General features: G+C 44.7%; 1 protein-coding gene across 3 annotated transcripts in view; it reads left to right on the top strand.

The window, feature by feature from the left end:
• Nucleotides 1-12,375, top strand: part of SLC12A6 (solute carrier family 12 member 6) — a 3,180,404-nt gene that overhangs the window by 208,383 nt on the left and 2,959,646 nt on the right. For 2 of the 3 annotated variants that reach the window (XM_069633764.1, XM_069633766.1), the window contains exon 2: nt 4,142-4,186. The exons of the other annotated variant lie outside the window; for it this stretch is intronic. In XM_069633764.1, the coding sequence (XP_069489865.1) occupies nt 4,142-4,186 (45 nt within the window). The remainder of the gene's footprint in view (nt 1-4,141; nt 4,187-12,375) is intronic. 3 annotated transcript variants of the gene reach the window in all.

The raw sequence follows: 12,375 nt of genomic DNA on the forward strand, positions 1-12,375 counted from the left end.
TAAAAATAAAAAAAATCGACCTTTTTTTCGACCATTTTACTTCGATCAAATGGTCATTCGATCATTTGGTTTTCGACCAAATGACTGGTAACCGATCCCTGTGCCAACCCATCAGGACTTTAAAAATGTACTCTGTTGTGGAGATAACCAAGTTTCCTTGGAAGGTGATTTTATAGAGTTGCGCCGATTCTTCCTCTGATTTCCTCCTCGCCAACTGCATTAAGTACCTCCGGAAAGTCTGCCTCCCTTCCAAGCTGGATTTGTTCATGGCTTTGTATAGTCTAGACAAAATGCCCTTTCATGTGATGGAGGTTTCCAGGGACCTTTCGACCCACGTGGGTTCCCTTGGATTATGCCCTTCATGCGGAGGTATTCGAAGACCGGGACCACTTCTTTATCCTGCACTTCTCTCAAGGAATCCAAATCTAGGAAAGCTGCATCTTTAAACAGTTGTCCTGACCACTTCTGACCACTTCTGCGAGTGCCGTTATGAGGTTTTTGAATGGCTTTATTGTTGATACTGTGTGTTTAAATGCCAATAAAAACTAAAGTAAAAAAAGGGAATTCAAACCACTCGAACAATAAAGCCGAACTATTCCTACCTTTTTAATGCCATCTGTCCCTAACTCAGCAGCTGTATCACAATATCAAAAATGGTCCTTAGAAATGTTCAAAGTCTCTATTGTGCGCTTTATATGAAAATATCTACAAAAGGCCCTTATATGGGGCAGGCAGCCTGGCTAGGCCTGCCTGACTGAAGTCCCACAAGGGCAACTCAGTGAGACTCTGTAAACATGGGCCACATGTGCTGGGTGGGCAGCAGCATGGAGCCCTCAGCAGAGTCCTGATCGGGTTTTGGGCCCAGTGGGACTTTTAAGAGGTCTTTAGAGCCAGGCCTCATATGGGAGCGGCCCAGCAGATGATGAGGCAACGGCAGCAGTAGGGGTCCCGGAGTAAGTTCCAGCTCTGGCTATGTGTGCCAGATTCCTGGTGTTTCTGGAGCAGTCGGTGGTGTCTCCCTCGCAGGCTGATGCCCAGTAAAAAAATGCCTAGCTTGCCCTGGCTTGCTCTGCCCACGCCTCGCACTTACACATAACCACATTCATAATTAATGTGATTATTTGTGCTTGCGAGGCGCGGGGGGGATGGGGGGGGCACAGTGGGCAGATTGTGTGCGAGGCCCTGAGCTTCTCAGGGAGCAGGCATGGCAGTTTTTACTCGGCATCTATATTAAGGCAAGCATGTAAAGTTTTATGTGGCTAGACTGCCAGGTTGATTGTCTATCCATTTCTTACTATGGTATACCATTTTGTATTGGGCATCTTTTGATACAGCAAGCAAGTGTTTTGGATAGACTGCAGTTTTGGTGCAGTCATTTTGGACATGTTTCGATACGTTTCATACTGTGGCATGCCATTTTTAATGGTAAAGTCAACTGGAGTATGTTCTTACGTGGGGATATTGGCAGAACAAGCGTGGGCATGTTTTCTTCTAGTATCATTACTGGCATTATGCACAAAGCAAACATAATTCTGTTCTTATATGGGAATACTGGCTTATATAGGTGCAGCCAACATGGCAATGTATGGGCACAGTCAGCGTAAAAATAGTTTATACTGAAATATATTGTGGGCAAAGGCATCATAAAAGCTCCTGTGCACCGTTGGTGACTTGCATTTATTGGATTTTACCCTACACAACCAATTTCAAACTGTTTGGCTTTTTACCCAATTTTTCTAAATAAGTGTGCTGTACAATGCACCTTTTTAACCTATTATTTTCAATATTTACTCGGGGAGAAACACAATCTCACCTGTCTCTATCTTCCATCTGTTCAGAATGAGCCATGTAAGTAATTGCATATATTCAAAGGCATATGACCAAGGTGTTTACAAGTTTTCAGGGGTCCTCAAATTGAGGAAAGCATTTTTGAAGACGTCATCACACAAATGAGGATTAAAGTAAGCCCTCATCTAACAATGTAGCAAAGAGTGGCCAGAATGGGGCGCCATTGTCAAACTCCATGTCAAAGGGGATTTTTATAGCACACCACTGCCGTTGGTATATTTCTGTAGTGCTATATTTTTGTCCGAAAGCGCATTTTCTGCACAGCTATGATGCTGCTCAAAAGGGGTATTTTCTGCATGCATAGTGCATGATGCCTTGGATGCACTTTGTTGGTATGTGGTAACGTGTTGATCTCTGGTGGAGTTCGAGCAGTTCTCTTAAATGGAGGTACGAGTTTGTTGCAACTAAATTCTGTTCTAGGCTGGGAGGTGAAGCGGGTGCTGTTACCGAGGCTGTATAAGTTAGAGCCTGGCTTACTTTATTTCAGCATATCCGTCCATCAGTCTAATCTGGGAGTGCTTGATGACCAGTGCGTCCTCTACAGAAAATGCACAGGAGATGAGCACTTTGAGGACAACTGCACTTGATTGTATATGTTTATAGAGATAGAACTGCAGAGGGGGTTGTGCCTATCTTGAATGTTTGTAAACGCAAAGGTTAATGTGTACTGTTGCATGGACAGGATGGTGTGTAGTGTAGGAGTGAAACACGGGCTGACAGTGTTTTACAAGTGTATATGCACTGCTCCGTTTGGGTCACACCAACAGGTGTTTTGATAATGTTCCTGCACACGGGAGTGAGTTTTTATAAAAGTGTAACTGTGCAGATCTCTGTAGGTACTAGACCTTTAGCTGCACATGGAATAGTGTGTGTTTTGATTTGTAGATGTTTTGTATAGTTTTACTTAATGCTTTGTAGCCACTGTAGAGCGCATGTCTGCCTTGTGAATAGCACGTCGGACGTCTGGCCTTAAAATGATTGGACGGTGGACCCCTCCCTCATCTTCTGATCAACTATTTCATTCGTAGTATAAGGTCATTCAACATCATAAACTTCTAAGATTCATTGGGTGTGGTCTTTTTGCGAAGTTTTGGTGTTCTTATCCGCGAAGGAAGAAAATGCCATTCTTTGTTTTTTCTGTCGGCAGCGAAGTACTTGCATATGGCAGTTGCCAGTTCATGCAGGATGAGCCATGTGGGTCTTATCCAGGTTTCGCTGCATTGCCAATGAGGCTTCTGTCAGCTTAGCCTGGCGAAAATGGCCCCTGCTTCGGTTCTGGCAACACCCAAGATGGAGTGAATGCCCACCTATTCATTTACCAGGCCACGTTCTGGGGCAAAAAGTGAATTGTGGGGACTCTAAAATGAGGGTGGGCCTTAGTCTGCGGCTCACTCTGAGCAATGCCCTTAACCGGGTTAGTTATGTTAGAGGGTTGAAATGTTTAATCAAACTTGACCTCATGTGATTTTTCTTTTGAAAGATAAGTTCAAATATCCTTACTCTGTAAGCTAGTGCAGCTGTACATTATTTTATGTTCAATGTTATGTGGAACTAAAACATATTTGACGTGATTTAGAAGTAAAAAGTGAAATCTTTTGATCACAGGGTAAAATACTTATTTAAGTGAATGGCTGGGGCTATTCCTTATTTTATGGTGCTCCCCTTCATGCAAGACCATAATCTTACCTTACAATCTTATCGAGAGCGTGTGGTAAATATAATTATTTTTGTTTGTCTTAGTTGCGTATATAACTCCCTTAAATACTGGGGGGTTTCTAAGCCGGAATCGAACCTGTGTTGCTCGTGTCGTTTTGCTTCCAACGCGGAGACGTTGCCGCTGAGCTATCCTCCCGGGACAATAGTGTTAGATGGTCTTATTTGCTCATGTCACGCATGCCCTTTCCTTTCCTGTGAATTGTCTGAATGTCTGAGACCCAGCCACTTTTCTCACTTCACCAGACTATTCTTGAGGGACGGGGTATCTTTTGATAACTGGCATCCAGGAGCAGCGGCAAAGCTAGTAGCCGCATTGCCGGCATCGCTGTGGTTCTCCAGCATAGACCAATGATAACAATTTACTTAGTGCACACCAAAATAAATGGTAGGCGTAGTTTGATATACAATGATTCAGTTGTCCTCTGAAGACTAAATGGAGCTCTCAGCAGTGGGTGCTCAGTCCTATAGCGTCCATAAGATTATGTATGCAGTTGATAGGAAGCTGTTTAATTTCTTGTTTCCCATGATTCCTTTTTTCATTGTTGATTTTCCATTTTATTTTGAATTTATTTTGCAGAACGATGCCAGTCCTCTGCCACGGAAGAGAGCATCAAACTCTTGGGTACCGTATTCATGCATAAGCAGTGTTTTTTTTAATTTCTTTTATTGGAGTTGTTGACAAATTTTGTCTCAATTTTACTATCATTTGTTTTCTTTTTCCCACATCTAATACACTTTTGGTCTATGTAAATACTTTTCTCCTATGCTTTTTCCCCCACTGCTGCTACTTTCATTTATTTATTTTTTCACAGAGGACCAGGATTCTTTTTTAGACCTCTACTTTTCATGTCCACTGTTTATTTTCCCGATATATAGCTGCTTTTTTGGGGTCCTTCTCTCCAGAACACCTGCCTATTCTGGACATCCTCCCTCCACTGCTCCTTTTAAGGTTTTACCTTTCCTGCTATAACGAATTGAATTCTGTCCTGCAGAAGTACAAGGGTGAGTAGTGGTTAGAGTGGTTGTTCAACCATCATACTTCTACGAAGCAAGAGTGAACGAAATCGTAAAGGTATAACCGGTTCAGTTAAGAAATACACCTCCTTTGCTTTTTATGGTAACATGGGCCAAGAGGGGTGTGAATGTGATCCAGTATGAGCCCAAACGGCAAACGATCACAGCCCAAAATAAAGGCACTGCCCAATCAAGATCATATAAATATATATCCTTTAATAAAACGTACCATCTGCAATAACAACTAAATAAAAAACACTATACAAAACCCACCCATCTGACCAGAACACAGAATATCCAATAGATAGAGTCATTATTCTGGGTAATAAGACAGGGTGAAAGGCAATTCAACAACCATAATGTTTTTTCCAAAGGATATGGTTAGGATGAAAAAGGTGCACGAGTGACCTAACCAGTCTCTAGGGCCCAAAATGGTCTGGGGCAGTTATGGGTAAATGGTACTTTTTTTTTCTTCTTTTTTTAAATTTCGTTCCCCTCCACCCCCGTTTTTCTTTTTGCGGAACCAGGCTTTGTGCTGTTGTGCGAGCGGATCGAGCTTAGTTCGAGTCCAGCAAATCGTGTTGGCCCAAGCAGCAAGCTGAACTTGAGGATGTTTGAGGGCATCGTTCAGCAATGGAGATTGGAGTGCTCACCCGGATGGGTTTGGAATCTAGCCAGTTTGTGACGTGTGATAACTGCTTGGTAGGATCGATGCGAGATGCTCCAGCGGTTCAAGCTGAAAGTCGGAGATAGTTCGAAACGTCGACCCTGATGTTCCAGTTTGGAGTACGACAAAGCATCGGTTCTTAAACAAGACCATCAGTAACTGCTGGTTCGAGCTGCTAAATGACACTGCAGAAGTTCAAGTTGGTTCCTGCGATGAGCAGTTGATTCGAGCCGAGCAACTGACAGGCTCTCTGCGGACATGGTGCAGCATTGAGTGGGTTCGAAGTTGCAAGTACGTAGGTTTGACGGAGTTCCAAAAGAAGCACAGTGTGATCATGAGTGTTGAAATGCAGCAAAGCCAGTTCAAAAGCAGTTTGAGGGGATGAAAATCAGGGGTCTTGGCGCTAAGGATGTTGGAAGTCCCACTCTGGGGTCTCTGTGACAGGTGAAGTCCTTGTTCTTGGGCTCCTAAGCAAGGGGGACTGGCCCAAACGTTCAGCAGTCCTTCAGTGTTAGCTGTCAGAGGTGCTGGTCTTTTTTCAGCAACAGGCCAACCCCAATGCACCCTGGGGGTGGGTAGGGAACAGAGCTCCCCTATGCCTTGTACACTGCATCTTTACCTTACTGCTGGGGGGTAGTCCAATGAATTCTTTATTATGCATTTGTTCCAAAGTCAATCAATTAAGGAGTGGGAGATCCATTCATTTAAAGGCAGAAATCCATGGCTGGCTGGACTAAAGCAAGCCTGGTTTTAGGGGTCTAATCTCAGTTCTCGAAAAAGAAGGTGTTTGCCTTCTGACATACCCAAAGTGCTTTGTGCTAAAGGAAGTGGAGGGGACAGAAAGGAGAGCGAGGCAGAGAGAAACAAGATTGTGGAATATTTCCTCAACTGTGCGGAGCTCTCGCTCTACACAAACCCGGCCCCTTACCCTTGTCAATAGCATCAAAGGCCCTTTTTGTATGCAACACCATGGTGCGAGGTTACTCCTTTTTTAGAAGGGTGTGTCCATTGATTCCTGTACCCAGGACAGCTTCTTCCTGAGGGGCTGTATAACTGGAGAGGTGTTACCCTACCACACAATCACACAAAGGATCATTGGGAGGTGACCACTAGGGATACAATCTTGCTGGGAGCGACAGAGACAACCTTGCTGGGAGGGTGGGGGGAAGTGGGGAGGGGTGGGGGGAGGTAGGGGGAGGTAATACACACAGCCTGCCCACAGCTGGGTTGTGACCACAGTGTTGACACATGTCAGATACCAGATGGATGTGGCTGCAATACTTGAGAAATCTGGCATGATTTCTATTTAAAGGTTCCTACTGCCACCAGGAGAGTAATACTCATAATTACAGGGTTTGGGAACAGCAGTGCAGACCTTTAATGCAGACCCCAAATGCTCAAGTAACTTTGCTGTCATAGAAGCTGTCAATTGGGGACCTGTCTCATCTGAACCTGCTCTGTGCCACTGGAGAGCAGGTGCTGCAGATCAGGATATTGATCCAGCAGGGCACAGGTGCACACTATGCTTTTGGACTGGAGCTTAGGAAGGGGAGATATGGTTTAGCAGGTCACCTTTTCGAGAAAGAATTACCTGCTTCATTTATAATACTAAAAAAGCCAGGGTTTCTACACTCTTGCCAGATGCCAATTCTTCATGACTGCCTTGTGCCTTATTTTATTTTTGTTCTTGGCCTGCCATTGGATTTTCTCTTGGCTTGTGGCAAAGAGCTCTCATTCTTTTATGTGAGGGGGGCTAGCTACAAAGTACTTGGTTGGTTAGGCTGTTAACTGATGTGCGAAGGAGTAGCCTCCCCTAGGCTTGCTACCATCAAGATCTGGTGTCATCCCATCAGAGATGGCCTAACTTAATCATTGGGTTTGTCTAAAAACCCAAATCCTAAACTGGAAAATAGGGCAAAGGTACCTTCTTGAGCATAGCTCAAGTATAGCACATGTCCGGCCAGGAAACAGTGTGACAAATACACTAATCAACCAATGCAGAGAGGCTCATTACGACAAGTTGAAAGCTCTGTTGGAGGCCACTGAAAGAAGAGCCAGAGGCGAGACCTCAAGACACAACCCTAGTGATATGAGCCACTCACAAAGGCAGGTGCTATTAAAGAGAATATGCAGGCCCCATAAGAGCATGGATGAACCCCGTAGTAGTAACAGATCAAGAGCAGAAGGGAGTATTCTTTCCCTCTCCCCGGTGGAGTGGGATAGCGCCACTTAATAAAAGGTTGCTACTTTGCTGGTGGAACTAGTGGCAAGCCGGACCCTGATCCAAGAGTGTGAAGCCTTCTCAAGTTCTTGGAAGGTCCTGACGGCTGAATGCTTGTAAAGCAATTTGTGGAGAGATCAGAATCTGTAAATGCTGATGCGAAAAGGTCAGAGACCTATCCTGAATGCGAAGGTGTAGTAGAGAAGCACAAGTGGTTGGCGATTACAATCAATGCTTCAACAAGGAGTGTCGACCTGTCAAGTTGGAAGACAGAGGCTGAGGAATCGAAGATTTGAGAAGGACCAGAGTTTTAAAGCCAAAAGACCAAGGAGGGGGAAGATAGAGTAAACCCTGAAAGAGATTTCCTGAGAGAAACACCTTATTTTGTGTTCTAAAATACCGATGAACAATGAAGAAAAGGTTCCCTAGGTTTCTCTTCTCCCTGCTGTGATCAGTCACCCCACTGTAAGGAAGGCATGATTATCAAAAGTATAACAGACACAAGGAGTACAATCTAAGGGTGTTTATTGAACAGTACATGGGTGAGAAACGCCTAATCTGAACCTAAATCTAAGATGGGAGCAAGCTAAGACTATCAAAGTAAAGAAAACACTGTCCTAGTGGTGTTGTCAAAACAAAATGGCCTGTACTAATAAGCCTATTGCCAAATCCTTACTCTATATAACAAAAGGTGTTGGACAATGATATGTATAATAAGTGTAGTGCAAACTGAAATGTCCAAAAGAGTTTTGGTAGTTCAGGACTGCCGAACTAATGCACTCCCTTCCCCACGTTGCATCACAGGACAAGGCGGAACAGTGCCATGACTGTGAGCACCCCTTTAGTCTATAGCCATCAGGATGCAGTTTCTTCAGAAAAGGCAGGATCCTTCGAATCAATGTCTTTGGCTTGTCCTCACAAGACCTTTCCCAAGCTCTCACCATGTGGGAATACCCTCTTCCCGGCTTTCTCGTGATACCCCTTTGTTGGGGTCACCTTCGTCTTTACACCACTGTTCAGTCACTTTATGAAAATGCAGGATTCAAAGGTTTGTACCGGCCTTCTCTCCCGAGGCCTTCTTGTATCTGCAGTTCTTAGTTAGCATCACAGGGCTAATAATTCCTTAGGTTAGCTTTATACTTTGTTTTACCTTTTTTGCCAAAGACTCAACCTGACTTGGGGCGGCTTGTACCCCTGACTTTACTCTTGTATGACCACTTTGACTATTCGCCTCCTTTCTCGGTTTCTTTCGCTGCTTCTCTCACAAGCACAATGTCGTCATTCTTGCTACAATGTACTTTCGCTCGTGGTTTCTCAACAACCCAACGAGCACTTCAAACAATGTTCTTTTCATTTATCAACACAAGCCGGTCTCCCATTTCACTCACCGGCAGCGGCTGATGAAGTTTGTCAAGGCTTTTGGCACAGCGCGGCTAGCCTCCTTTCAGGTCCTCGCACCGCACATGAAGGAGGTACCGCCATGATCTTCTGCAGTAGCAGGGAGTTGCCTCATTGGGACTCTGCAGCAACCTTCACTTCGCAGCTGGTAGGACCACCGCCTTTAATTCGCCTGCTGGTCCCGTCTGCTCTGCTTCCATGGTGCATAGTCTTCCTGGGATTTCCTTTGTGCATGTGGCCAGGAAGGCCATTGCTTTTGGGGTTTATAGTGATAATACCGAAATACAAAATCTCGAAAAAAAAAATCTCGAGTTCAAAATCTCGAAAAAAAAAAACTCGAATTTTTTTTTTAATACGTTTTTATCTCGAAATGGGGGGGTTCCCCCCCAACCCCCCTTTTTTCTATTTTTTTTTTATTTTAACCTTTTTTTTACTTACCTGACCCCAAAAACACATATAACTAAATAAATAAAAAATTCGAGATTTTTGTTTTTCGAGATTTTGGATTCGAGATTTTTGCAGTTCGAGATTTTGTTTTCGGTTTTTTGACCGACCACCTGCTTTTGGATCCTGCCCATGGGGGCGGACAAGCAAGGGAGGATTACCTGGGTAGAGGGTCCTCCTTGGCTATTGGTAGTGAGATACCCATGGGTAAGACGCAGTATTCCCAAACTTCCTTTCCAAAAGGAACCCCTATATCAGAGAAGGTTATGGGATAATCATCCAGTCCCATGATCTTTGAGAGGTTTAGGAACCAGCATTACATTAGACTGGTTAAACCAAGGAAGATGAAGGCTAAAAATTAGACCTGGTATCTCCCTTATCCTCGGGATAGCCAACCTAACCCTCCACCGACCTTTATGGATCTTTGTAAATGTGTTCCATTTCTCTCCCCCTTTAAAATGCATGACAATACTGAGACGAGAAGGAGACAACTAGGAGCCATGAAGGTTACCTCCCATTCTGGTACTGGGACAAGAGACTTGAAGGTCAGGCATGCCCCCTTAACTGGTTTAATTATGGTCAGGCAATGCAAATCCTTAGCTTACACCTGCAGCCTATTAGTAAAGCACACGTGTATAAAAAGGGAGTCTGCGAACAAGCATGAGAACAGAGGCAGAAGCCGAAGCCAGAGGACCAGAGTGGAAGCAGTGTGGGAAGAGAAGCAGTGAAGCCATCAGAGGTCCTGGGAATCCCATTGGAAGGTGTACGCAGATCACAGGTTCCCCAGCTCGCCAGGCTAGCGGCAGGTGCGCCGGTGAGTGCAATGTGAAGCACCCGTGTTAGGCAAGATTGGATGCAGTAACCCTGTGGGAGACTACAGCAGCCTTGTCCTCTTGGTAATAGATAACCCACCTATTGGTATAGGTCTGTACTACACAAGTTGGTAGAGTGACTGAGCATCCAGACCTATCTCAAAAGGGGTAAATGTGAGCTGTAGAGATGCAACGCTGAGATTCACAATTACAAGTATCCAAATAACACTTATACTCAAGGTTTTCTAGTAAAATTATTATTTGTCTGTTTTTAAATAAGCCTTCTTTAGAAGGGGCAATATGCAACAATAAAAATACACTTCATAATACTTCCTCAGATTTCAGATAAGCAAGTAAATTCCGTTTTGGGATGCCGCACACACTTCCTACACCCTGAGGTGACTTCAATTACTATGACAACGTGGTCATTGATATATCACTTTTTGTACTTTATGCAATTCTTAGGTTGTGGGAAAGGAAAAGGTTAGGGAAGGAAAAAGGTTAACAGTTTCTCAGAGCATGCGACTACTTTTCAATCTCCCAATTAAGTCTAGGTTAGACCTTTCCCAGCAATACAAGTTAAACGTATGCACCACCTATGAGGGACAGTTAAAACCAAAGTCAATGGGTCAGAAGAGTCTGCAGGGAGCCAGGACAGCCAAAGTCAATTTGAACTATCTTTATGGAGCTGAGGCACTACTTGAGATATCACATAAGCCTTGCACAATGTTTTAAGAGTTTGTAGAAAAGGAATCACTGTTGGGCCACAAGCTGTTAGGCTTGTGAAAGGCAGAGCTGGAATCGACTCTGCAGGAAGCAGCTACCTCAAGTCTCCAGTGAGAACATGCAAGCTACAGACACAAGAGCTAAGTACCCCTTAGTCAAGACAGTACTTTAGGTTTGAAGAAGAGGATCCAGCTGGCTTCTGTTGGGTTCGTGGGCCTCAGTCGTGGGGACAAAAGGGAAGACGTCCGGAGGACTCCTGCACTGCAGTTCGAAGGTTGGCAGCGGCTATGGGCTCTCTTCGGATCAGCGTCATTCTTGGACACTTGATGGGCTTCCCTTGCTTCTGGGGTCCAGCACTCTGAGGTGGCTCAGACTTGCGTCGTCCTGCTTCGGGAGGGTTCTCAGGATCTTCCTGGATTTCAGGTCCGGCTTAATGATGCACTTGATTCTGGGTTTCCTGACCCCTGGCACTCGGTTCCAGCAGCAGCAAAGAAGTACAGCCAGCAGCAAAGAAGTACAGCCAGCAGGGAGAGGGTTTCCAGCAGAGTTTGTCTTGGGGTCAGTTGGTTCCACCAACCCAAGGGAAGAAGTAGTCAGTTCCGGGCTTCTCTAGTCGATGCAGAGTTTGGAGTTTCAGCACTCTAGCAGGGCTTCACCAGGCAGTTCAGCGGTCCAGGAGGGTGCAGCAAGCTTCTTTCGTCTGATGTTTCGTCCAGTGGTCGACTCTGCCTTCTGTTCAAGAGACCTTGCCTTTTATGCAGGTTTCTCCCATTTCTGCACAGACTAGCTGTCACTCGCACAGCAGGGAGGCTGTCCTGCAAGGACAGCCAGCCAGCCAATCAGCATTGGGTGCATTCGGTATCCAGGCATTGTTTCGAAAATATAGTTTTGAATGCCAAAGTTTCGAAAAAAATGCATCAAAAAATGATTTTTTTTGTAGGGAAAGGATTTTTATTTTTACTAAAATGGATGTCAAGGGTTAAAAAAAACGGAGTTTGGGGGGTGAGGGGGACCATGCATATCCCGCTGCCCCATACATTGTTTTAAAAAAAAATCATTTTTTCAATGCATTTTTTGTTGTTGAAACTTTGCCATTCGAAACTTTGCCATTCGAAATAATCACTAGGAACCGTGCATTCAGGTAACCAATGAGACTAAGGACCGGGAGCTTCGGGTACCTCCCTCGCTTCCTGCCCTGCCAGACACACTGGAGCCGGAGGCGGGTTTCAGTACTGAAGCCCGCCAAAGGCAAAACAAACACAAGGGTTAAACCTGGTTTGGAGCGCAGAGTAAAACCCAAGAAAGACCGTACAAGCAAGAAATGGCGAAAAAAGACAACCGGGCCATTTCGACAAACTGAGCACCCATGGGTGCTATACTGCAACTGAGGATTCAGCCTGCGGTAAAAAGGCACAACGGTAGGAAAATTAAACCACTACCACCAGCCATTAAAGTAGTGAGGGTAACATATACAAAATGTTACATGAGTAAGTAGGAAAAGGGGCTACTAAGTAACACCCCAGTACTTC

Source organism: Ambystoma mexicanum, chromosome 13 (assembly GCF_040938575.1).
Source record: "Ambystoma mexicanum isolate Mex_15411 chromosome 13, UKY_AmexF1_1, whole genome shotgun sequence".
NCBI lineage: Eukaryota > Metazoa > Chordata > Amphibia > Caudata > Ambystomatidae > Ambystoma > Ambystoma mexicanum.